At 38.5% G+C, this 27603-nt stretch overlaps 1 protein-coding gene across 2 annotated transcripts in view; it reads right to left on the bottom strand.

Moving 5' to 3' along the window:
- COG5 (component of oligomeric golgi complex 5) overlaps nucleotides 1-27603 on the bottom strand; it is a 301746-nt gene that overhangs the window by 270736 nt on the left and 3407 nt on the right. For both annotated transcript variants that reach the window (XM_084641140.1, XM_084641141.1), the window contains exons 3-6: nucleotides 27264-27321; nucleotides 12264-12318; nucleotides 12103-12172; nucleotides 4136-4256 (exon numbers count right to left, since the gene is read on the bottom strand). In XM_084641140.1, the coding sequence (XP_084497266.1) occupies nucleotides 4136-4256; nucleotides 12103-12172; nucleotides 12264-12318; nucleotides 27264-27321 (304 nt within the window). The remainder of the gene's footprint in view (nucleotides 1-4135; nucleotides 4257-12102; nucleotides 12173-12263; nucleotides 12319-27263; nucleotides 27322-27603) is intronic.

The following is a 27603-nucleotide window of genomic DNA, read 5'->3' as shown; positions in this document are numbered from 1 at the left end:
CTGACCAACTGCATAGAAAGCAGGCCCCTAGCCTGGGACAGGGGTTGGCGCCTCAGTCAAGAGAGAATTCAAAGGTTTTGTAGCTCTGAAAGAGCTGAAGAGTTTGTAAATTAGTTTATGTTCTACTTCATGTGTTTTTGCAAAGGAGGGGAACATATGGGCCACAAAAAAAAAGTTACCTTAGAATTATTATTAATATTCTACAAGCACAAAAGTGAAAAAACAGTTAATTTTCTTATAGAACTAATTCTGCCCTCTTGTGCCTATGCACGATTTGTATTACTGTATGACATGCAGACAATGATTGTGGCTGTAAGGCTACAGCTTCATGGCCAATGCAATAGTGCTCCACATCAGAAGAAGCTCCTCAAGGCACTGTGCCTGGCAGAAGCACTGGAGAAGCATCTAGAAACATATGATTTTTTCTCTCCAATGTGCATTACTTTGTATTTCTCATCAACACTTGAACTTCGCCAGCCATCACACCACACATTCACCTAGCTTGGTTAGATCTCTGAAGTTTCTCACAGTCCTCTCTAATTTAACTAATTTAAGTAACTATAATCTGTAAATTATTACCCCACTACTTGCCACCCCCCTCCAGATTATTAATAAATTACAATATTAAAATTAGACCTAGATGAGAACATAGGGGTACCCTGTTGTTAACCTTTTGCTATTTTGAAAATTAACCACTTAATCCTATCAGTAGCCTTCTGTCTCTTACCCAGTTCTTGATTGATGACAATAGTTTGCCTCTCACCTAATGACCATTTCGGAACCTCTTGTGCAAGAGCTTGCCAAAGGCCTTTCAGAACAGAAGTCTAAATAATAAAATCAACCAACCAGAGCAGGCCAAGTGCGGGTGAGAGCAGCTCCTGCTATACCTTTTGCAAGGGTTCAGCATGTGCTCCCCACTTGCTCATCCAGGCCAACTAGCAAATGTGTATAAAGTGAGGTCACTATCCCCTCTCCCCCCTCTTGAGGAGAGTAAGTATTACATACATATGCAATTAAACAGACAAATTCAGTATTTACATAATAGAGAGATAAATATGATAAAATAACACTGAGCCCAAGAGTTTAATAGAGTCAAAAAATGATTAGACATTAATATGGATAATGAGAACATCAGTTACATATATTTTTAAAATAACAAGAGAGATAAATCCTTATGCATTAGGGAATAAAATAATTGACGAGATTAAAAATAAACACCACATTCATTGGCAAGTTATTCAATAGCTGTCCATTTTGGCTTTTTTTACACCTCTCTTATCTGCTACTGGGCCACTGGTCTGATCCAATATAGTAATTTCTACATGCAGATACATATTACAGGGAATTTAGTATTTTGTAGATATCTAGAGAATCAATCTGTGCACACAAACTGGTAATGAAAAATGACACACACACACACACACACATATATATTATGCTATTTTAACTTAAGATCTTTTTTCATCCAGTTTCAGCATAACATCTGATTGGGTTGCTGTAACTAAATAATCACAAAGAAATGTTAGAAGAAACAGAAAATGTTTCAAAAAAAGGGAGCATTTTTAATGTTTCTGCCACAAAAAGATAGTAAATGCTTTACTTTTGAAGTTACGTAGAAAATTCTGTTATCATATAAAGAGTTTATTGTGCCAAATTTTGAGACTAAATGTAGTCATTCAAGTGTGAAAGAGAGGTTTTAGACCTGTTTTAAGTGAAAAATCTCAATACAACTTTAAATACGTAGTTGCTACTGACATCTCCAGACTAAAACTATACATCTCCTAATAGGTCTTTGCAATGCTTTGAAGCGCTGTGGAATACCACCACCTTAATAAAATCCTTCTAAGAGAAAAAAAATGATTTGTGTTTTTCCTCTGACAAAGTAGGAATTTTTTTTAAAACATCTCCACCTAACATTTAGAACTTGCTTTTATTACTATGTTATTTTTTCCTCCCACTGAGTAATGATCTTTAAATCAAGACCAGCTAAAAACTTCCATAAAAGGAGACATCTGGTCACAAATTCAGTGGTACAGTTGTTAGTTTGAATTAAGTAAAAAACATTAAATCAATGTTCTGTAAATGCTAAAACACAGAAATGGTCAGAAAAGCCTATGGGTATATTTAGTATCTAAGGACTCAGATCTGCAAATGCTCACTATAGCAAGCACTTGGAGTGAAATCCTGGCTCTATTGAAGTCAAGGGGAGTTTTGACATTGATTTCAACGGTGCCAGGATTCCACCCTCTGTCTGGTAGCAGTGAGACTCATAGTACTTAACCAGAGCACAAAATTCAAGTTACCACACTTAGAGAAAATGTATTAATAGACCTTCGTAAGCATTAGAAAAAGATAGTAGTTTTTCAACATTAAATATGAGACCAGTGACACCTACATGAATGTATTTATTATTTATGCGGCATCTTAGAGACTAACCAATTTATTTGAGCATAAGCTTTCGTGAGCTACAGCCCTAAGGTGCCACAAGTAATCCTTTTCTTTTTGCGAATACAGACTAGCACGGCTGTTACTCTGAAACCTTTATTATTTATGTATTTATTATTTAGATTTCTGAAAGTCCTTTGACAAGGTCTTGCACATCACTTAAAGTGGTATAGAAAGATAGTGAGTGATACAGATAGAGAGCCTTAAAAAAAGTATAAGGCTAATACTCAGATGGTATAAACCACTGTAAATTAAAAAAACTTTTGAAAGCTAAATTTAACTAACATTCAATTTAACTAATTATTGCATTCAAATTAATCGCACTAACTACTTGAATTAGTTACTTTGCTTACGACCTGGTTAAAACAAAAGATGCATTGGCAAGCTAATGGGTTTGTACTCTTCACTATTCTAACTTAGAACATTATGGCTGATACTTAAACATTTTCATCCAATTGTTCTAATAAAATAAATAAATAAATAAATAAATAAATATAGACTCATTTGCACAACAGCATCTGTTAATTATAAAAAGACAATGATTATCTAATAATTTTTGATTACAGAGTATGAAAAGATCAGCAATGACAAATATGCACAACAAACCTTAGGATAATTCTGAATGTTTAATTGTTCAGTCCTCCCATATTCTATTTTTAGAAGATGGCATTTACATACCATTAAATCCAAGAAGAAATAACAGCTGCTAAGATTTTGTATACAGCAGCTATTACTGAGATCTGAGAGATTAAAATGACTTTCTGAAAGGCCACAGGTTTGGCTAATTTTTTTTTAAAGAAACAAAATACATTTAATTCAAAATATGACGTACTCTAAACCCAATGAAATAATGGCTTTCAAAAGCCAACATTATTATTGCTAAATAACCTTCTCTCTCTGCAGGTATTCCATGTAGTCACAGGTTGATATGAAATTAGCTACTCTAAGTAAGTCTTTGCCCAACATGTAACTTATTATTAGAGGATTTCTCTTGTAATTAGTCAACTGTATCTAGGTAAGCCTCATGAAAAATGTATGTCTACTTTACAGCATAAGCCCAAGTTCAAACTCAGGCTCAAGCCTAACACTCCTTCTGTCTACACACAAATCACGCTCCAGGGCTCTGACCCAGGTCCTAGAACCTCATGGGGGTGAAGGGTTCAACCCTGAGTCAAGCTGGGACCTAGGGTTCAAGCTCTATTTGCAGCGTAGACACAGCCCCACTGGACTTGTGCTCTGGGAAGTCGCCAAAAGTATCCCACACGCCAACTTTCTTTGTCCTTTGGATAGTCAAATTTTCCCACACTGCACCATCAACAAAGGCCTAGAGCTGCCACATTCTGGGAGGGTGCTAGGAAGTCTGTGATATGTGCAGTTAGATTTGGGCCCCCATAATGCAGTGTAGACGTGGGAGCCCAAGGTTGTGACCCAGGGCTCAACAATTCCTAATCTAGGGTTGCAAGTGAGTGTAGATGCTCAATCCCTAAATTAATAAACACAGAGTTTGCTAACTCGAGTTCTACTAACCTAGGGGTTACATTGCAGTGTAAACATACCCTTGGTCTCTCATTCAGATCAGGAAATAGACAATTCTTTAATTTCATCTTTTAAAAAAAAAAAATCAAAAACTAAAACTGCACTTCTCATGAGCAGAAACTTAAATGCCACTAAAATAACTAAGAGGACTCACCAAGTTCATTGAGACTCTGGGCAGCTTTTGTTATTTCTCTGCTTCCTCCTTGCAGCTGTCCTTGAAGTCTCTTACTTAGATACAAGATGCGTATTATTCTCCGCAGCAAGTCACAGGCTGCCTGTGTGGAAATCATGGCTTTAAGTGTATATTCAGTGTTCGGTATGTATAGTTTTAGGCCCCAATCCTGGAAACTCTTGAATATAAGCTTGTAGTTAAATACAAAACACACAAGCATTTGCAGAATCAGAGACCTATTGGTCAGAGATGCACACTGATAAATGTCAATTTTTTCATAAGTACTCTATGACTTTATACAACAACATTCACTATTTTAACTATTAATGTTACTGCACATGATTCTGTAGAAAAGCCTCTGATTTTATTTGCTATGCAAAAATGAAATATTTACATTTGATAAGTTACATCACACCTTATTTATAAAGACAATTTAGCTTTATTTTGTATAATGTCCTTCACAGAAAATTTTACCCATGTCAGTAAAAAGCAGATACTGGCTTTTGTTCAGCTGATCAAAGTTTGACCAGAAGCAAAACAAAAACACAAATATTGATTTTGTTTGTTTTGTTTTCTTTTATCTCAGGAGATAATAAATCTTAAGGCTGACGAAGACAGTCAATATATGTATTACCATGTTCTCTTCCAATATCTGGAAGACTTCATTTTGGGAAAGAATTTTAAAATGGTTACTCTCAAACTCAGACCAGGAATAAAGCATAAAGTTGTAATGGGTAGAGTAATTAACAACTGAAACCATTTACCAAGGATCGTGATGGATTCTCCAGCACTGAGAATTTTAAAATCAAGACTGGATGTTTTTCTAAAAGATATGCTCTAGGAATTATTTTGGGAAAAGTCTATGGCTCGTGTTATATAGGACTTCAGATTAGATGATTATAATTGTCCCTTCTGGCCTTAGAATCTGCTCAGCCAATTGTTAAGTCAACATAATTCATAATCTTGTAAAGTGTTTTGAGATTGGATGGAAGGCACTAAGTAAGATCCAAGTATCTCTTATTCAGGAAACACAACTGCATATGCTTTTGCTTTGCCTTTGTTCACATTGATCTAGGACACAATACTGTTGACTTCTGAGGCACTTATAATAGGTTCCTGGCTTTTTAACTGACTGTTCTCAGACAAATCTTTTCCTCTTCTAGGTAATAAAAAGGAGAAGCAGAAAGGCATTAAGAGGTACGTCTAAGCCACAAGAGATCTATTTTCAGACAAGTTTTTAAATGAAATGGAGAGATTCAGGAAGGTTCTTCCAGATGGCATGAGAGGCAGAGGGGAAAGTTTTCTCACCAGCAGTGGCATGAAACAACAGATAGGAGGTAGTACTAAAAAATAAGAGTAAAAAAGCAACATGGAAGGTTTTAAAACAAAGAGAGCAATTATAAACTAGATCTTGGGAATCCAGGTCAGTTCATATAGGATTAGGTTGGTGTGATCATGGTATATCGTACACGCAACATTCTGGGCCGGCTGAAATCTTAAGAAATAGGACTTAGAAACCCAATGCAAAAAAAGACAAAGAAATGGTCCAGATTTCAGCAGAAATGGAATCCATGCAATGAAAAACTACAAGGTTGTGGCAGTGGAAACTGTTAAATTTGTAGACATCAGAAACAAGCATGACAAAATTATGAATCATGGAGACACAAAGAAAAGGAGTACTTGTGGCACCTTAGAGACTAACCAATTTATTTGAGCATAAGCTTTCGTGAGCTACAGCTCACTTCATCGGATGCATAGTGTGGAAAGTGTAGAAGAACACGGCTGTTACTCTGGAGACACATAAGAGGTTTGTGAAGATGATGGATTGGTTCTGGAGTATGTACCTCTTGCCTAAGAGAGGATCTTTTGAGTCATTTAATTTAAGGAAGTCAAGATGAAATTAAGTATTAAATATTTAATAAGTTAAGTAATTATCTGACAACATTGCAGAAGTACATAGTGTTTTGTAAATTGAAGTTTATTTAATTTCTTTGGAAATCAAACATGGAAGTACATGTACCTAGATACACACACCAACACAAATAAATGCATCACGTAATAAAAAAATCCAAAGTATTGCTAGTTAGTCACTCCCCCTTAGGATGCTAGCACAAAGTGACAAAAGCAAAGATATATTCAGTTTAGTATTCTTCAACACCTAGACATGACAAGAAAAAAATGAAAGGGATGCCCCACTGAACCCAGATGACTGAAAACACTGTTAACCTCATCGCTTTTGGCACCATACGTCTTGAAGAGTAATTTTTTTTTCAGTGTTGCCAGAGGACTTCCCACATGACTCTCATTAATGATAATGGAAGTCATGTGGGGATCATACTACTGTAATTTACTAAATGTTTGTAATTCAATTAATTTGTTTCTTTAATAAGAAAAATATTAATCCACATCTATTTGTATCTTTTACAGTCTATGAACAAAATTTCAGCAACAGAAATGAAAAAGCAGCTTTGTAGAATGTAATGTGCTTCAAAAGTACAGTCTGGTGCCAATATTTTGCTTTTTGACTTAACTAAAACTGAACATCCACAGAAAAATTCAACCAGATATGAACCCTAAGATCAGAAAATAACAATCTTTTGAATATTGCTTATATTTCTTATATTACATACTAAAAGCCTATTTCATTTTTATTAACTTATTATTAAGGCTACGTTTTAGTCATGGGGGGGCAGTCGGGGGCAACATGGGTGCTGGGGGGGGTAGCCCGGGATCCTGCTGGTGCTGGGGAGGAGGGTTGGCAGGGGCTTCCTACACTGCTCCCCATCCCTGCGGCAACTAGCGGCAGAGGGGTCAAGGAAGGGGTACCGCTGCTCCTGCCACAAGCGCTGGCTGCCGCTGCTGTCATTGGCCGGGAACAGCAGGCAATTGGAGCTACAGGGGCAGGCCCTTTGGGCGCAGGCAGCATGGAGACACCCTCCCCACAGCCTTGGAGCTGCAGGGCAATGCCAGTGGGAGCCGGGGAGCTCCATAGCCCAGGTAAGCACTCCCCCACACCTCCAACCCCGTGTCCCTAGTCCTGACCCCCCTCCCACACACCCAAACTGCTGTTGCTGGCCCAGGGGCTGCATGGCTTGGGCTGCCCCTGAGCCAGCACCACCCGCTGCAGAAGTCTCGGAAAGTCACGGAATCTGTGACTTCCGTGACAGACTCGCAGCCTTACTTATTATCCATTATTACACACACAAAATTGATCCCCACAATGAATTATCAGACTGAAGAAATAAGTAATGGAAAAAGTTATATTTAGATATAAGAGCAAAAAAAAGTGAAAAAGTGTTAGTTCTAGAGTAGGCTGCAAATAAACCACCTACAATAATGGTTCTCCCAATGTTGATAAAATATTCTCCCTATTATGATAACTTATGCCAGATTTTAGGTCAGAGGAAAAAAATTCTTAAGAATGACAAATATGTAGACATTGCAACTACAATGTATAATTTTACTAATGCAATTTCACACCGATTTATCCTATACCTATCCTTTGCCAGTGTTTTGTTTTACCCAAGTTAATAATGGTTAATATTAAAAAAGGTATTTATTCCTTTTACATTGATTAATTTGTGAGTTCCACTAGATTATATATTTGGGAATTTCTGTGAAGAAAAATCTTATTTAATAGCTATGTAGTTCAGTGGTTTGAGTACAAATAAATGAATTGCTATAGTCTATTTTTCTATGGATTATATTTATATGATGAAATTTAAAAGCAGAACAAGTACTTCACACGTAAAGAACATCTGATAGACCATGTTCAAATAATATATAAGATATTGAGGTCTCTAGATATTTGGACTGACTAGCTCAACTGAAAGCAAAAAAAGGTTCTTTCTTCCTGGAACTACTCCTGTACCAACATACTAATAGAGAGGCATTAGCTGCTGTGGTTAAGGATTAAAAAAATCCAAAAACTTCTTATTTTCTAACCTCTCGAGTTAGTATTTAAATACTAAACACTTTCATATTTTTTAACTAAGAACTTCCTCAGTAACCAAAGATTTGCCTGTAGCTGTTCCAGTGCAAGATACATCCCTATGAGCAATCCGAATATCTGACTTTTCTTAAGTGTTCTGTCATGTTCCCAGTTTTAGTGTGTCCACCACCTTCTTGTCTTTAGAACAAATAAAATTAGCTTGTGTGTTCTTTACGGGAGAAAAAAATATCTTTTGGTGAATATTTTGTATTTTACATTACTTATATCCAAGTACAGAAATGGGTCTATTTTTATCTGGTTTTCTAGATAAAATGTGAAATTCATACACTATGCAGTTTATAAATGTGTGCTTGTTCAAAGGAGTTGTGGAAATGTTTGGTTAGGTAGCTCATTTTCTTTGCAGTTTTCTTTCTAAGCTACATGTACCTCATCCACATATTTTAACTGTTAATCCCCTTTAGCTTGTGATCTGCAAAGGCAAGACTAAGACCATGCTCAGAAGAGGATTTTATGATGTAAAGGCGGAAGCATGTTTTGTGATTCTGCTGAAGCCCCTAGTATTGTGGGGGTAGAGCAAGGCAAAGAACACCACAGCAACAAAGCGGAGAGGTTAGAAGTTTGACAATGATGTCATGAAGGGAGTGTTTATAAAGAGGTCTTTATACTTTAAAACACTTAAGGATAGCAGAATCCAGACCTATGCATACTGAGTAATACTTCAGTCTGCGAGTAGTATCATAGAAATCAATGGGGCTACTTGCAAACTAAAGTATTACTTAATACAAGTAACAGTAGTAGAAACAAGCCCTTAAACATTATGTGATTTAGCAAAGTTGTTCTGCTGCAATTCCAAAAGGACTGAATCCTCAACTGTAGTGCTGTTTGCAGAGCTAAAAATCAGATACTTATCAATCTGAAACTCGAAAGTGTAGTTCATAATAATGTTAGATATGACAAAAAGATACAAATGGACTGGAAGAAAAAGCAAATGGGATAACAGCATCCATAACACAGGTATATCTCTAGCTTTACAAATACATTCCTAGTTCATGCACTGAAGCTATTGTAAATGTGCATGAACAGAAACTCAAATATTTAACAATATTTAATTTAACCTTTCAGGGTTTTGTGTTTTGCATTTGCATCTCTCTCCAAGTTTTACTGTACAATTTATCACTATTATAAAAACCCACTGTTGAGGTGTTTAACAACTAGTAAAAAGAGTTTCCTTCCAGTCCCTCTCTCTTCACCAATATCTATATTCTCTGCAGGTTTCACTTATGTATTAAAGATGAGGATAACTGTGTGGGTCACATTTAGTTCAACTGGCTGCACTTTTGCCATCCTTATATTAAAGAAATTATTCCCCAAACTCTTCATTAAACTCCAATTGCATTAAGGGAGAAATAACCTCAACAGAACAATACTAAGACAAAGTTTGATATCAAATAGGGTGAACAGATGTCCTGATTTTATAGGGACAGTCCTGATTTTTGGGTCTTTTTCTTATATAGGCTCCTATTACTCCCCACCCCCGTCCCAATTTTTCACACTTGCTGTCTGGTCACCCTAATATCATACATATGGAAATAGAGGTAGAGGAGAACAAACAACCTGTATTCTGCCCTGGTATCCACACCCACCCTCAGCCCAAATTAATATGAACCATCCATCCAAATAGATACACCTTCAGCATTAAAATGAGCCACCCACCCTATTATACTGTCCTTCAATATTATATATATATTAACTAGGGCTGTTGATTAATCGCAGTTAACTCACGTGATTAACTCAAAAAAATTAATCACAATTAAAAAATTAATCGCGATTAATCACAGTTTTAATCGCATTGTTAAATGATAGAATACCAGTTGAAATTTATTAAATATTTTTGGGTGTTTTTCTACATTTTCAAATATATTGATTTCAAATACAACACAGAATACAAAGGGTACACTGCTCACTTCATATTATTTTTTATTACAAATATTTGCACTGTAAAAATGATAAACATAAGTAATAGTATTTTTCAATTCACTTCATACAAGTACTGTAGTGAAATCTTTTTATTGTGAAAGTGCAACTTACAAATGTATATTTGTACATAACTGTACTCAAAAACAAAACAATGCAAAACTTTACAGCCTACTAGTCCACTCAGTCCTACTTCTCATTCAGCCAATCGCTAAGACAAACAAGTTTGTTTACATTTATGGGAGATAATGCTGCCCACTGCTTATTTACAATGTCACCAGAAGTGAGAACAGGCGTTTGCATGGCACTTTTGTAGCCGGCACTGCAAGGTATTTACGTGCCAGATACGTGAAACCATTCATATGCCCCTTCATGCTTCGGCCACCATTCCAGAGGACGTGCTTCCATGATGATGAAGCTCGTTTGAAAAATAATGCATTAATTAAATGTGTGACTGAACTTCTTGGGGGAGAATTGTATGTCTCCGGCTCTATATTACCTGCATTCTACTGTATATTTCATGTTATAGTAGTATTGAATGATGACTCAGAACATGTTGTTCATTTTAAGAACACTTTCGCTGCAGATTTGACAAAACGCAAAAAAAAGGTACCAATGTGAGATTTCTAAAGATAGCTACAGCACTCAACCCAAAGTTTAAGAATCTGAAGTGCCTTCCAAAATCTGAGGGGGATGAGGTGTGGAGCATGCTTTCAGAAGCCTTAAAAGAGCAACACTCCGATGCGAAAACTACAGAACCCAAACCACCAAAAAAGAAAATCAACCTTCTGCTGGTGGCATCTGACTCAGAGGATGAAAATCAACATGCACTGGCCTGCAACTGTTATCGAGCAAAACCCATCAGCATGGACGCATGACCTCTGGAATGGTGGTTGAAGCATGAAAGGACATATGAATCTTTAGCGCATCTGGCATGTAAATATCTTGCAACGCCATCTACAACAGTGCCATGAAAACACGTGTTCTTACTTTCAGGTGACATTTTGAACAAGACACAGACAGCATTATCTCCTGCAAATGTAAACAAACTTGTTTGTCTGCGCAGTTGGCTGAACAAGAAATAGGACTGAGTGGACTTGTAGGCTCAAGTTTTATAGTGTTTTATTTTTGAATGCAGTTTTTTTTATATAATACTGCATTTCTAAGTTCAACTTTCATGATAAAGAGATTGCACTACAGTACTTGTATTAGGTAAATTGAAAAAGACTATTTTGTTTTTTTACAGTGCAAATGTTTGTAATCAGAAATATAAAGTGAGCACTGTACACTTTATATTCTGTGTTGTAAGCGAAATCAATATATTTGAAAATTTAGAAAACATGCACAAATATTTAAATAAATGGTATTATTTATTATTATTGTTTAATCACTTGACAGCCCTAATATTAACTCTAACGTATCTCCATAACAAATCTGATTGCTTATTTTTGCTGTCTTTACAACTCCTCTAGCACTGAGCTTCAGAATTAGAAAGTGGCAGCAACTACACAATGAGAATGGGAGAGGTTATATTTCCTATATTATGCTTGAAAATAGGGATGAGGCTAAAAGAAACAATTTTTTTAATCAATTAAATGAATAACATGGGGTTTGAGAGAACATGGAAGGAAGAGATACTGGCTCTGTGCGGGAAACACTGTTTCTAAAAAAGCATAGTTGATTTCATTTGTAGGTCAGCAGATTCTAGGAGAGTTCACTCACCCCCTATTTCCCCCCTCCCCGCTACACTAATCTAATTCGTGCCAACTTTGGTCTCCTACTTTTCACAGAATGGAAACTGAATTTTGCCTTGCAAAATGAAGCATTGCCCTTTTAACCCATAAGTAGTTGCACTAATGGATTACAAGGATTTAAGTTCACTGAGGAATTGAAGTCTCTACCAAGATGCTTTTCTTCATATGGTGAGTGATTTAACTTTTTTTTTTTTTTTTAAGAAATCTGGAAGCAAAATAATTATTTTGAAAAATAAAGTTAAAATAAGTAAATTTATAATGTAGTTTACCTGAAGCTTTGCTAGCTGTGCTGTGCGAGACACTATTTTGTTGTATGGATCGATGATTTTAGCTCTTATTCTATTAAGAAAGGAAATACTTTTTAGAAATGTAATATAGTGGAAAAGTGCAGAAGTCATAAATACTTTTAATCACATAATGAATGACATACCTGTCAACAGTACTTTGTAGCGCACCAATTCTAGTCTGCATCATTTGGAGGACACCTGTGAAAAGAAAGGCATTTTACGTACAGTCAATAGAGCATAACTCATGTGACATAAAGTTATAATTTTCCCACTTCCAATAAATCTTTTTATATAAAGTGAAACGCTGTATATTTAGAAATAAACTGTACAGATCATAAGTCAACTAGTAGATTATTTTAATGTATTAATCTATTATACACAATTTAGGGCCAGATCCTAAAGCTTTTTAGTCACAAGTAAATCCCAAGAAAATCAGCGTGACTACTCATGGCATATAATGTAGTCTCCTTTAGTTGAAGGTGCACATGACTCCTGGGGGAATTCTACACCTCTGTAGACACACACAATTCATCTGTCTCACATAATTTTGTATTTTCCCGTCATAAACACAGTTGGCTGTTCTAAAACCACAGCAGCCTCTGGTGGACGAAAGGCAGAACTGCAGCACTTCTTAGGCAAAATACAAAATTCTATGCCCAGTGCTGCAGAATTCCCACAGGACTAGAAGTTCATCACAGCACACTGCCCGCAGAGCCAGATTGGGACAGAGTGGGGCACACGGGACTGCTCGGGTGGGGTGGGGGGGTGGTGGTTACAGACTGGGGTTCACAATGGCTAGTGGAGGGGGTGGACAGGGCTCAGGAGCTAGTGGGGTGACAGCGTTGAGCCTGGGGTTGGGAGGCTGCAGAGACCCAAGGTGTGGGGACAGGGGCAGAGGTGCCTGACTGAATGGGAGATGCTTGGGGTCAGCAACAATCTGCATGAGAGAGGCTTCCCAACACCCTAACAATCCCACCCCCAAGAAAAACCTCCTACCCACACCCAACACCCTCCAGGTTCACTCCTAGGCTCCTTCCCTCTCCCTCAGCTTTTCCGTTACCCCTGACTCCCCCAAGCCTGTGCACTGCTTCTGACAGGTGTAGGAAATACAGTTCTGTATTGTAATTTAAATAAATTACACAAAGTTCTGTATTAATATGCCTCATAAGGAACCTATTTGTCCAAAACAAAACAAAAAAAATTACCAGAATCTTTTTTTTTGTTCTGTACTGTTACAGACATACTTGCTGACAGATAATTTATTTCAAATTATCAAAATAATTGTAACTGGCATGATTATACTGTTATTTTGACAAAATATGCAGAATTTTGTGTGCAGAATTTTTAATTTTTTGGTGCAGAATTCCCTCAGGAGTAACACATCCACAACTAGTCAATTTGGTCCGTGGCTCAAGAATACCCTTGGATTCCTTGCTAATACTAAGCTCTCATAGCTACATCAGCAAGTAAGGCTCTTTAACCTTCGGTTGGCTAGAGGAGACTCCATCCCATCCTGGCAGACAATGGCCTGGCCGTAGTTATTTGCACATTCCGCAATTCTTGGCTAGGTTACACAATGACATATATATGGAAAGAAAAGGAGTACTTGTGGCACCTTAGAGACTAACAAATTTATTTGAGCATAAGCTTTCGTGAGCTACAGCTCACTTCATCGGATGCTTTTTGCGAATACAGACTAACATGGCTGCTACTCTGAAATATGGACATGAAGTCATCAGTACTCAGAAAACTCCAACTACTACAAAACACTGCAGGGCATCTCCTCAGCAACAGAGGCTACCACAAGCTCATCAGAACTTGCCTCTACTCTCTACACTGGCTTTCCATACAAAAAAGTCAAGTTAAAGATCTCAATCCTTTTCTTCAAGGTGCTCCCTGGCATGGGCCAGGGTATCTAAAAGACCCCTTAAATCTCTGGGATGAAGACTGTCATCAACAACTACACTCCTCTAGAACAACTGAACTCTACAATTAGGGCAAAGTTTGTCTGTGTAGGAGATAGAACTTTCTCTGAGGCCAGTCCGAGACCATGGAATGAACTCCTCCAGGAACTAAAGAGGATCACAAACCTCACCAACTTCTGCTCTAAGTGCAAGGTGAATTTCTTTGACCTTGCCTTCTCTAATACATAGCAAAAACCACCTTCCAGAACAAGACAGTCCACTGTATACGTTTCTTCCCCCTAGGGAGAGGATGAGAGCACAAACAGCACGTTACAGAAGTGTAGTCACATTGCTTAATACACTACTGGAAGGTGCTCTGATACTACCGTGATAAGTGCGGTACTAGAATCTATATAGAATACGGTGCTATTCAATGTGAGTAAGGATAACTCCATCTGAACCTTGCTGAAAACCACATTCTAAATCCTTCTAGACATGAAACCATAAAGGGCAAAATAAGCTTATTGATGCCCTAATGTAACAACCGCTTCAAACAACAAAAAAAGAATTCATACCCACTAGCACAGTGACTCAACGTATTTTCAGTTCTGAACAAAATCAGCATTTATAGTCTGCTGCACTCCAAGAACACAGTTTGATGCCCAGCACGGCTCTTCAGATAACACAGTTTGAACACAACTGTGGGAGACCGGGTTTTTGAACTTGTCATGCTTAGCATACAGATTTGCCATGTAACCAATGTGCATGTTTGAGCAATTGTAAGAGACAAGACACATACAAAGGCAGAACTCACTTGGCATTGGCAAGACTACAGACAACCAACAAAAATCATTAATTCAGAGAAGCCAATGTATAAGAGGAACTGAAAATCCAATCAAACAAGAACAAAGAACTGAAACATATAAATGCCCATGTTCAGGCCGCTTTAGTTAAGAGTAAGTCAACAATACGACTACAAGCTCCTTTTAAGTTGGCTACAGAAATTACCAGAAAAAGTCCACACAGGGATATATTTTTCCTAACATGTTAGATAGCCATTTTAGCTGTTTCTTTTAAGAGGACAAAATAAAAAATTATTGTTTGCTAAAGTGTAGTTTATACCCTCTTCAAAACAAGAAAAGATTATAGAATCATTTAGCAGCAAGACAACATTAATCCTCAGTATTTTTTTTGTAATATATTTTTGGAGTGTCAGGGAGGATATAAAGGAATAATTCAATATGAGGTTTTACAACAACCCCACTCTGTACATTTAGCATATTTTATTTGTTTATATTTGGGGGGGGGGCGAAATGTTTTAACAAGTGTACAAGAACTGATTGTATTACAAAAATTCCTTTTAGCAAGTAAAACCACATTCAAATTTTATATCACTTTCCCCTTCCCCTATTCATGAAGGGAACAGGTATGCTGTAGTGCAAACTTCCCTCATAATGCTCTGTCAAACCCTAACTTGAACACACGATTAGGGTATTTCACTCTCTTTGTATTCCATGTTAAAACTGCTAACAAGACTGCCAAGCACTAACAGTCATTTTTGTGATGTAGACACCTGTCCACTTAAAACTTGACATGTCTGCAACCTACGCTTGGAGGACTATGAAATCTATTTTGATCATTTTAAGCACACTCACCCATTCTAGATGTCTCACAAAAAAGTAAGAACATTGTACACTTTGGGGGCAGGCACAAACTAGAATTGAAGACAAGTGATCATCAAACAGATATGGTTGGGGGGAAGGAAGGAAACAGAGGGCCAACGATAATGAGAGAGTGCAGCTACTCTATAATAGATATGTACATATCTTGATAGTACAGTTCCGTGTATGTGCACATGACAACTATTTTCCCCTTCACTTCTCAGGCATAAATTTTATTTTTTTTTATTTCTTTTTAGGAGAAATCTAAATGTGGCTAGCCAGGTCATTAGATTAAACAGGTTTAAAACATGAATTCCACGCATAAGCGGTGGCACAGAAGACATACCTATGAGAGACAGATACAAAAGGGGTACTGAAGCTGACATCATTGGTGGAACAGAGTTGGCAAGGAACTGAATGAGGGGGACATGAAAGTCCAAGATGTAAAGTTGACAGCATTTGCTCACCATGAGCAAACAGATTTTTTTAAGCTCTGATTTAAAACACAGACAGAAATGCCCAGGTAAATGCAAACTGTCACCCCAAACATTTGGGCACAAGAAAGAGTGCCACCTCAATGTTCATGTGTTTTCTGATTTAATATTAAAGGTGTTGAATGTTTCTCAAACAATTTGGCATATTCAATCCAGTGATCAGCAGGACTTTTTTTCCGAGAAAATGCATGTCGCTATTCTTTTGCCCTAGTAACGTATACATGTAAGAGTCCAACCCTTCATGCAATATAGATACAATAACCATGTATTATCCTGGTTAGGCTAAGTCGAGGTGGACACAGTTTAAGATGGGCACGGCAACACGCAAGATGCCAATGTATGTGAAGTTTCAGAAGTGCCTTCCTACCAGGGATCCAGACCAAAATAAGAAGCCCAGGGATCCTGACCAACCTGGACTGTAAAGGGTTAAAATAGTTGTAAAAAGATACCCAACACATGGCACAAAGGAGCGGAGAAACACTTCAATGCCCGGCATTTTGACCTAAATATACAATGTCAGTGAGTTTGGGCATCATAAACCTTAAATGTGACAACCAAACAGCTTCTACTGAAATGTTATACATTCTTCATCACTGCTTTGTTCTCCAGCACAAATGCTGCTGTGTACAATTTTAGGAATCAAAATTCTATCACCTAAAGCTTTAGATACAAGCACTTCCGCCAGGGAAAGCTTAAGTGTGAGTGGGTTTGAGCAGGAAACATTTGTATCAGTGTTTTAAATATCAAAACTAAGGCTGTCAATTAATCGCCGTTAACTCAAGCGATTAACTCAAAACAAATTAACTCGATTAAAAAAGTTAATTGTGATTATTCACAGTTTTAATCTGAGTGTTAAACAAAAGTGGAATACCAATTTAAATTATAAATATTTTTAATGTTTTTCTACATTTTCAAAATGTATTAATCTCAATTACAACGGGCATACTGCTCACTTCATATTTTTTATTACAAATATTTTCACTGTAAAAAAGAAACTGCTTGATCTTAGCCATGCCGCAGGGGTTGGAGCCACTGAGAGGGCTGAGGACTCAGACTTCGACAGGAACAGCTGTGGTTGCAAGGAGAACGGGATATTAGATGGGATGGGATCTGAGTTACCCAGGAAAGAATTTTCTGTAGTATCTGGCTGGTAAAACTTAGCCATATTTGGGGTCGGGAAGGACTTTTCCTCCAGGGCAGATTGGAACAGGCCCTGGAGGTTTTTCGCCTTCCTCTGTAGCATGGGGCACTGGTCACTTGCTGGAGGATTCTCTGCTCCTTGAAGTCTTTAAACCACGATTTGAGGACTTCAATAGCTCAGCATAGGTGAGAGGTTTTTCGCAGGAGTGGTGGGTGAAATTCTGTAGCCTGCTTTGTGCAGGTCAGACTAGATGATCATAATGGTCCCTTCTGACCTAAATATCTATGAATCTATATATCCTCCAGCTCAGACTTTGGCACATAAGTCTTATCTGCAAAAGGCTTTTCATTGTATGCAGGGTAATGCATACAAATCTTTATGCTCTGAAAATAAGTTAGCACATACAGTTTTATATACACACAACTTTATGAAGTAGAATAACTGATTCACATTAAGACTTACTGAATAAATAAGGTCCAGATTTATTCATACAATGCTGCAATGGTCTGACTAGTTTGTAAGTACACCAATGCCCTTTGCAGGATAAAGTCAGAATTGCTTAACTTTGTTTCATATACATTAACAACAGCTGAAAGAGGTTCTTCTTTACCTCAGCTAACAAGGACCTGTGCTTCTGAACCAGGAAGATGCAAACTCTAATGCCCCATCTTCCAACAAAGCCTGAGTGACCACATCATGCCATGTACCGACTCCCGTGAAGTCTTGCACAGCCAGATTTGTTACAATATATATATATATATATATATATATATATATATATATGCAAAACATTAACAAAAAGGTTCTCCATCCTCCCACCAACTTCTTCAGCTAAAATGAAGAACTGAAACCCCACACTTGTACTCACATCAGGAACTTAATCCAACGTGCTCCAAAGTTGCATATACACTCATTGGGCCAAGTGCAAGCCAGAACCCAAAACTAAGTTTTGCCTGGGGAAAGGAGTGGCAGTTTGTGGAGAGTAGAAGATTAGGACCCTTGGGGGGAAAAGGGTTATATGCAGAAGTCCATGTGGTACCCTGTAACCTTAGCAGGAGCCAGTAAGCCTTTCAACACAATGCTTACTCATTTTACCCTAGGTGAAGAATTATTTTTACCCCAGAAACAACTTTATACATTGAAATGTGGTATTAACTTATAAAAACTACATATCAAGATTACAATTAAACAAACCTAAGCACCAGGTATAAAAAAAAAAGTTAAAGAGATAAAGATGTAGGCCAAGATTTTTCAAAATGGGAGCCTAAAGTTAGGATTCTAAGACCAGCTCTAGGCACCTGCACAATTTCAAGAGTGCTGAGCCATCAACAACATCCACTGACCTCAAATTTACTAGTTAAAGATTATCTAGATCGGGGTGGGCAAACTTTTTGGCCCGAGGGCCACATCTGGGAATAGAAATTGTATGGCAGGCCATGAATGCTCACAAAATTGGGGTTGGGGTGCACGAGGGGGTGAGGGCTCTGGTTCGGGGTATGGGCTCTGGGGTGGGGCCAGAAATGAGGAGTTCGGGGTAAGGGAGGTGGCTCCAGGCTGGGGCGGGGGGAGGGGAGTGAGGGCTCAGGCTGGGGGTGTGGACGGGGATGAGAGGTTTGGGGTGCAGGAGGGTGCTCCGGGCTAGGATCGAGGGGTTCAGAGGGCAGGAAGGAGATCAAAGCCAGGGCAGAGGTTTGGGGCGTGGCAGATGAGGGCTTCGGCAGGACCAAAACTCTGCAGAATCGACAAAGAAAGATGATGCAGGTCCCTTGCAGTTCCTCCAATACGGTGGCAGAGATGGGGATGTTCGTGAATTCCTAGGCCTCCTGCTGAGCACACAAGTTCCACAAAAACCACAGCTCTGTAGCACCTTATTAGCCCAATAGTTTTTTTATTATTATTATTTTAAAGCCAAAGCAAAACAAAGAAGTTCAGACACAAACTATCAACTTAAGGTTTTTAGTTAACATTTCTCTTTACATTGCAGTACAAAAAAAAAAAAATCCGTCAGAGTGAACTGAAAAGGATGTAGAGAAATATGCAAGTACTCCCAATTCAAACTACTTAACTGTATAAACACAAAATACAATATTACACACTCCAACAAACACCCTTAAATCTGCCCCAAACAGACAGACAGCCACCCTCCATTCACAGGCATATTCTTATTGTTCACATATACTAAATCTTCACACATTTTTTTAGTCTTTGTTTACAGATGAATCCTCATACGTTGTATAAACATGTCAACTCTTCTCTCCTTCATAAATTGAGACGTTCTAAATGGATTTATTACAGGCCTTTGAACATCCCAGTTATCATTTATTACAGTAGAGCAACAGTTCTGCTATAGTTAAGATCAGCTTTCTGTTTAAAGCTCGACTGTTCTAAGTGGACTAAAATCCATACGGTTAATCGGATTGCCTTGAAATGTGGTGTGCCTTAAGGGGGAAAAGAACACTATGAGGACCCAAATTTGGGGCCATCTGAGCTCCAAGATGCAAACCCCGTCAATACCAGCTTTTCCTGAAACGTTACACACACTGACTTTTTTTGCTCACAGATAGAGATCAAACCAGGGCTCAGATCATCATCTGAAATACTCCGTGGTTACCCCAATAGAGTGCACGGCACTCATCAACCCTTTGGAGGAAATCAAACTAAATAGTATTTGAAAATGAGTTTCTTCTTTAGTTCATCATCATCATTGCTTGTTGCTTCAAAGCCACAGTCAATACCCAGAATTGTCACTTATCTTGAATAGCTGCTCAGGAGTATGTGATGTTGACAGGGGGCACTGCATCAGGCTGTGTTCAAGTGTTTGCCTAGATTCTCCACACTCACATTTGGGGTCATTCCTCAGCTTCCCCTTGGTCATAATCACCCGTATTTGCTATCTCAGCTCTCGCTCAATTTAGAGTACACCAGTGTTTTCCTTCAAGGTCAGTGCTTGAGTTATTCTAAACTAAACTAACTAACCAGGTTCTCCAAGATCATTGGCATTTTCCACCATTTTGTTACTCAGTAGCCTTCCACACTGATATTCTCCTGTTAGACACACTAAGGTTTACACGCCTAATAGATTACACTGAGCATGTGCAGAGAGGCCAACTATTTGGAAAACTACCTCTATATCACAGAAGATAGGTGGCTCTGAGGGTACATGACAGTCATCAAGTTCAAGCACTGAAAGTTCAAATCCAAATTCAGGGTAGATGTTAAACAACAGGCATAATGCTCCAATCTGCCTCTAACAAAGAGGGATTTTTATTTGGGGAAACAATCTGAGCATGGCAGAATACTGTATTCAGAAGGCACTGAAACTATTTGTTGTTGTAGTTTTAGAAAATAAACGACAAAAGCAAATGCTTGCTGGGAAGGAGGGTAGTAAGGGGTGGAAGTGTAGATGGGAATAGGAGGCTAGATTGTGGGGAGAGCCGAAGGATCACATGGAGAATAGGGCCAGGGTACCTGTCTGTCCCACATTCCCCTCCCGTGTGTGTGCATGCATCACTATTTGGGGGGCCCCAATCAATCTACAAGGGTGTGACCTTTTGGGGCTTGAATAGGGACTGGGAGTGATTGGCTCACTACAAAAGCAATTTTCCCTCTCTTAGAATTGACACCTCCTCCTCAATTATTGGGCATGGACTACATCCATTTTGACTAAATTGGCCTTCAACATTGGTTCTCCACTTGTAAGGTTCTCTTCATGTGCCAATATATATTTATGCCTGTATCTGTAACTTTCACTCCATGCATCTGAAGAAGTGGGTTTTTTTACCCAGGAAAGCTTATGCCCAAATAAATCTGTTAGTCTTTAAAATATCAACTGCAAGAGAATGTATCTGATTCAGATGAATGGGCCACTTAACTCCTTTCTGAGGCTTTTATGCTGCCGAGAGGTATGTGGATCCTCTCCACTCCTTCTCCCTTTAATTTCATACAAGATTATAATGGAGCACTGCCTCTGTTGTATGTAAGGTTGGGAAGCCCAGAAAATGAACAGCTCAGAAACACATGACCACTTGTGTGTGGGTGAAGGCTGGCCAGACTGAGTGGGGAAGGGCCTCAGTTGGAGGAGGGAGGAACTGGGTGGATGTGGTGCATGTTGGAGAAGCCTGGCTGAAGCAGGGCCAGCAGGAGTCCCAGCTGTGGGTAGGCAATGGGAGTGAGGAGTCCAGCTCAGTGTGCATCTCAGGCTAGATAACCAAGATAACATGTGGTCTTCCAGTAAGCTGCTGTCTGAGATGTGTGTATACAGGAGCATAGGGCAGGAGACTGCAAGGAGCAGCTTCTTACATGTTATTGGCTTCTACAGTGCCATCTAATGGCTTAACAGGATGGGAAGGGGAGAGGGATCTCAGAATGGTGGCGGTGGGGCTACATGTTGCAAAGAACGGTGGGGCAGGGAGTAGAGAAAGAGAGACACATACACCAGTCTTCTAACATAGTTAGAGTTACTTTAACAACCATGTAATAAAACTGTCAAGATTTTAGGACAAACCATGGATGAGATTTTTTTCTCATGGGCACGTTAGCAACTACACAATGAAAACATTTCAATCATTAGCCCATTCTACTGTAACAAAATGTAGAAGGGTGGAAGGAAGGGGAAGGAGCACTTAAGGAATCACACTGCAACTCTGTCTCCTAGTGCAAAGACCACTGTCTAGGACTATTTCTAACTCTGCTACCAGTCTGCTGGGTGACCCTGGGCAAGTCACATCACCCCTCTGTGCCTCAGTTTCCCCATCTGTAAAATTGGGGAAATGATTCAGTTTCCCCATCTGTAAAAATGATGTAACGTTCTTTGAAATCTATTGCTGAAAAGCACTATATAAAAGCTAGGTCTTCTGATTATTACCTAGCCTCAGTAGCACATTAACTAAGTCTAGGTAAGAACAATAAGTGCCTAAAGGATTAATTCCTACCAACAAGCATTTTTCTTTCTGCTTAAAAAAAGGGAGGAAATTAAATTGCAAAAGATTTGTTAATGCAGAGTTAAGCAGTGATAGCCTGTGCCCCTTCAGAGTTCAGCAAAACTCAAGCTTCTGAAAACCAGAAAATACAGCATTAAGGTAAATGGTCACATAATCTTAATTCTCTCCTCTTAGAGTGATGCCCCAATACACCCATAACACAACTTCCAACTCTACCTTTTCACTGTAATGGACAGGTGCTACCTGCACCTACCTTATGCTCAAAACTACACTTGGAAAAATTTGTACAACCCCATCACGCTTGCACATAGCGTCCCACCTAAATCTATACTTTCCCTATCCATCATTAAAGTCAGACTGCTCTCATATCCCACCTCAACACTTCCAATACCCATGGCAAGAAGTGGCTCTGCCACTGACAGCCTACGCAATTCTGTACTGAAATGATGCAGACCGGAACCTCAAGGTACACAAGCACCTGTCCTTTGATACACATGTGGGGACTCGGACTCAGATCTCCCCATATCACAACCACAGCTCCCCCCAAACTGCTCCAACTTATTCCTCCACCATTCAGGACAGCTACACCTATCCCAGTGCATGCAGATAATTCCCAGTGGCCAATGCCAGTTCTGGGAAGACGGACAAAGTTGTGTGGGCATTTACTCTGAATTTCCTGGTTTACAGAGTTCAGCGAAATTCAAACTTCTGAAAGGGCACAAGTGATCACTTGACAATCTTAACTCTGCAATAACAAAGGGTTTTTTTCCATTTAATATATAGAATAGAGGACATGTGATTCCCAACTCACATGAGGAAGATAAATATGGAATATATAGTGGAAAGTTGGTTAAAAAGGCTAGGTTTTCTGGCTTCTGCTGGAAGAATAGTAGCAGGGCAGTGCTATAGCGCTATTAAAATGATCCCACAATACCACTACTAATATAAAGTGGTCTCCTTACAATAGTAGAAAATTGGGATGTTGGAACTGGAAGGAAAAAAAAAAAAAAAATCTGTTCCATCCATGGAGTATAATACAACAGATGTCGAGACCTCTGGTCACACTGGGCTAAGGAATCTGTGGATGCTCTCTGGGCCAGATTAGTTTGTAGCCCATACCAGAAACGCATGGGATGCAGAAAGGGTAAATGTTTTTTAAGAGACTTCTGTTCTACAGGTGAGAATAGGGGGATAGTTAAGGTTGGCTTTTTGAATGAGTAAGGAGATATTTCACTCTTATGCATTTAAAAGAGTCTGCAGGCTGTGAGGATATTTGAATATTTCCATAATCTCAGACTGTCTGATTCCCCCATACATACATGCTGATTTTCTTTGGTATCCATCCATTCTGAATGTTAAGTAACAACTTAAATTTAAGTATTTTTTACTCTGTGAATACTGTCAATGTGGAAGATAAATGGTGTGCAGACCATGTCATCAATTTGGATGAAGGGCAGAATTAAGGCTGTTTTGTGGAACTGTAACTTTATATTTCTAAAATTTCTAGTATTTGATAGAGTTATTTGTTTTTAGTGTAACTTTTCCTTTGAATTTCCTGGCTCTCTCACCTTTTAAACAACATTAGTCTATTAAAGTTTTCTTCTTAAAAAGGTATTTGCAACCCTAACTCCACCTTACATTTTTATTCATGAATTCACTATTTTGTGGCAATAGAAAAAAAATACCACAGTGTTTTGTTGGTGTATTTGCTTGGAAGTTGTGAGGTGGCCACCTTAAGCCTTTCAGTTTTTGCATGGCAAAAACTTCTCTCTCCCCACTAGCTCAATCCAGTCCACCCCATCAAACCATACCACTTGTCAAGCTGCACATTGTTTCCTAGGTTTTATCATCCATGTGCTCTGGAAGGTAGCAGAGCTAGGATACAAAGAAAAGGTAGGGAAAAACAAACAAATTAAAAACAGAGCCATGGAGAGGTTCACAGTCTTGCCTAAATGAATTTCCATGGGATGTAATGTGATCCAGACTAGAGTATAGGGACTGACCGTCAAGATTCTAGTCTGATACAGACTTGCTGTAACACCTTGGACAAATCATTCAACTTTTGTTGACAATGAGTTACTTCCCTACCTTACGGGGAGACCATTAGGCATAACTAATTTTTGCACAGCTCTACGAGATCAGTGGACAGAAACCACAAGGCTTAATTATTAAGGCTATACAAGCTTAATTATTAAGGCTATACAGGGTGGAAGAGCGGAGAATAGAATTTATACGCTTCTAGCTTTTAGCCCTCTACTGAGTCCACTAGTCTATAGTGCCTCTATGTAGTACCTTTCACCTATACCAGAGCTTATTAGGATATCCCCAGGGTATCTTTCAGGCTAGGCTTTCTTCATGTGATCCAAAGCAGCTATTGCAATTCATGGAGAGAAATTATATTGTTAAAGATTTTAATTCTATAATGAAATTTAGACGGCATCAGTTCTCATTAAGGCCAACTAAAATTAAACAAATTTGAAGTCCCTAGGCCAAGCCACTTTTCAGACTGACAAAGATTTTTTTAACTGTTTAAAATTGAATTACTTTACTAACATCCCTCAAATATGTTGTATAATCCCAACCCCAACAAAGACCAAAAACCCCCAGCTTTTTTTTTTTTTGCCCTTTTTTTTTTTTTTTAATTAAAAAAGGTCTCTATATAGGTGGAGGAGCAAATTTAAGAAATTTCAGGTGGATTGACGGATAAAAGTTTTATTTCGTTTGGGGGGCGGGGGGAGGAGGTGAAATGTTAAAAAATAATAAAACCTTAACTTTGGCAATTTAAGGTTTGTACCTTTAAAAAAACGTAAAATCAGAATTTGCCCTCCACTCCCATTACCCAAGTATCAGGCCCCATTTTGGTGTCTTAATATCTACATCCTATGAATCTATATCTAAGGCACCCCTAACCATTCAGGTTAGAGACCCAAGTGGTAGCAATTCAGTGCCCAGGGAGCAGGAGGATGTGCAGCTTTGGGAATACTGACATGCAAAAACTAATGCACAGTTTCTCACTAAATGAGCTGCTGGGGCTGGGGGGAGGGAATTAGAACCATCTTTATGAACACAGTTCCAGCAACAGAGTCAAAGAGAGCAGCATATAGTACTATAAAGAAGGATTCAATTGCAATTTGTGGTTATAGTTTGTAAGATATGAATTGAACTCAAAAGAAGGCAGATGAACCAGAGGTGAGACCACAGGACTGGAGTTGGGCAACCCAAACTCTGATGCCAGTTTTGAAACAGACACACTGAATGACTTGGACAAGTCATTTAACCTCTTCATACTTTATTTTCATTAGTTTCAAAATGTGGGTAACTTACCATGTATACTGAATAGGAGTGGTTCAAGGCTGAATTAATGTTTAAATAATTTTGCCATCGTAGAGCGAAGTCTCCAAGCAAGTTCATAGTTAAGACTTCCCAATAAGAGTAGAATGCCTTCAAAACCAAGTGCGGTTTTAGGGCATTTAAGTTCAACTGGGGACAAACTGCTACTGGGTGACAATGTGACTGGGGGATGTTTATCAACACTTGCCCATTTCAATCATTTGAATGTGGAGTACAAACCATCTTCCTAAGCATTCATTTGCCTGGCAATTTAGAAAACACTAGCATTTTAAGGGTTGACACTGCTGAGTTGAGGAGAAGTGTTTAGCAATTTTGTTACACAAGTCTGACAACTCATTTTTCTTCTTTTTTGGCAGACACACTTCTCTGCTTGTCTGGCTGGGTGTAACACAGTAACTTTTGAACAGCACATCAGTTTAATTCCAAAATTTCCAGGATTGTTCTAGGCATCAGAGGCCAGAGCCCTTTTGATTTTGCTGAAAATTAGAAAAATCAGAAGAGGAAAAGGGGGGGACACAAATCCCCTGGCATCTGGTTAGCTCATTTATCAATTTTAACCAGGTTTATAACTGTTGAACTGGTTGAAAGCCTGTACTGAGAAAGTAGCTATCAATGGTTTGATGTCAAACTGGGAGGTCATATCTAGTGGGGTCCTGCAGGGATCCGTTCAGGGTCTTGTACCATTCAATATTTGCATTACATGTCTTGGATAAGGGAGTGGAGAGTACACTCATAAAATCGCAGATGCCACCAAGCAAGACTGTTAGCAAGACTGTAAGGGCTAATACAGTGGTTCTCCAACTTTTATGCTGGTGACCCCTTTTATATAGGAAGCCTCTGAGTGAGACCCCCCCCCTTCTAAATTAAATACACCTTTTTATATATTTAACACCATTATAAATACTGGAGGCAAAGCAGGGTTTGGGGTGAAGGCTGACAGCTCCTGACTCCCATGCAATATCCTGACCCCAAGATTGAGAACCCCTGGGCTAATGGGACCCAAAATGTAATCTTAAAGTAAGTGAGATTCTGAAACCTTATATCTATTTTGAAGAACCACATAATGACCAGTTTTTTACGCAGACATGACAGTTCCAAAATAAGGACTTTTTGATCAGCAATTGGTATTATACCAGACCCCAACCAGTGGAGTCAAAAATCTGTATTTAATTTTGCAGCCTCTTACTACAAAAAGGAAGTGATGCAATTAAGACCACAAAATAATTACTTTGGTTTTTATTTGTAGATTAAGTGACATTAGAAACATGTTCCATCATTCACAAAGCTGGTACTCATGGCAACATGTAGCTGTATGGTGTGTTAGTTGACAGACTGGAGGCTACTATATGGAATTTTTAGAACAATGTGAGTTTTCAAGATACTTACAGAAACTTGATTGCATTATTTAAGTTGCTTAGAACATTCTTTCTATTAACAAATCTCTCTATAGTGTAATTACGTTAAAAAGTATTAACAAAATACTCTCCTTACAGCTCCATCTGCCGACACTAAAGAAAACTGCCATGTGTTAATAAAGTAAGACCTCTGTCCAGTAAGATTACTACTCAACAGTCTGATGCCACCTTAACTATGAAGCTATTAACAGTGTCTCCATTATACTAAAAGTTAACCAGCATAAAATGAATTTATACCTTCCAGAGATCCAATCCCAGTTGCCTGTGCCAATAAGTCCTCATGTCTTGCAACTACCTGAAAAATGAGACCACCAATCATTACTTGAAAGGCTAATTCCAACAATACAAACTCAGATTTTCTTTAAGCATATATCCATGAGTGGGTTTAAAAGAGAACAGTGATTCGTAGGGTAGGAAGAATCCCTGAGTGATAAGAGCTCTCTCTATTTTTCCCCCCTGCTTTACAGACAAACCCCTCTACCTTGTAAACTCATTTGTGTCCATAATAAGTTTTAAATCAGATGAGAATCTTCACAGTCAGCACCAAACTGATACATTTTATGCTTTAAGAATACAA

The sequence above is a fragment of the Lepidochelys olivacea genome, assembly GCF_965140295.1.
Source record: "Lepidochelys olivacea isolate rLepOli2 genome assembly, chromosome: 1".
NCBI lineage: Eukaryota > Metazoa > Chordata > Testudines > Cheloniidae > Lepidochelys > Lepidochelys olivacea.
The sequence above is the reverse complement of the archived record's forward strand: the minus strand, read 5'-3'. Positions and strand labels throughout refer to the sequence as shown.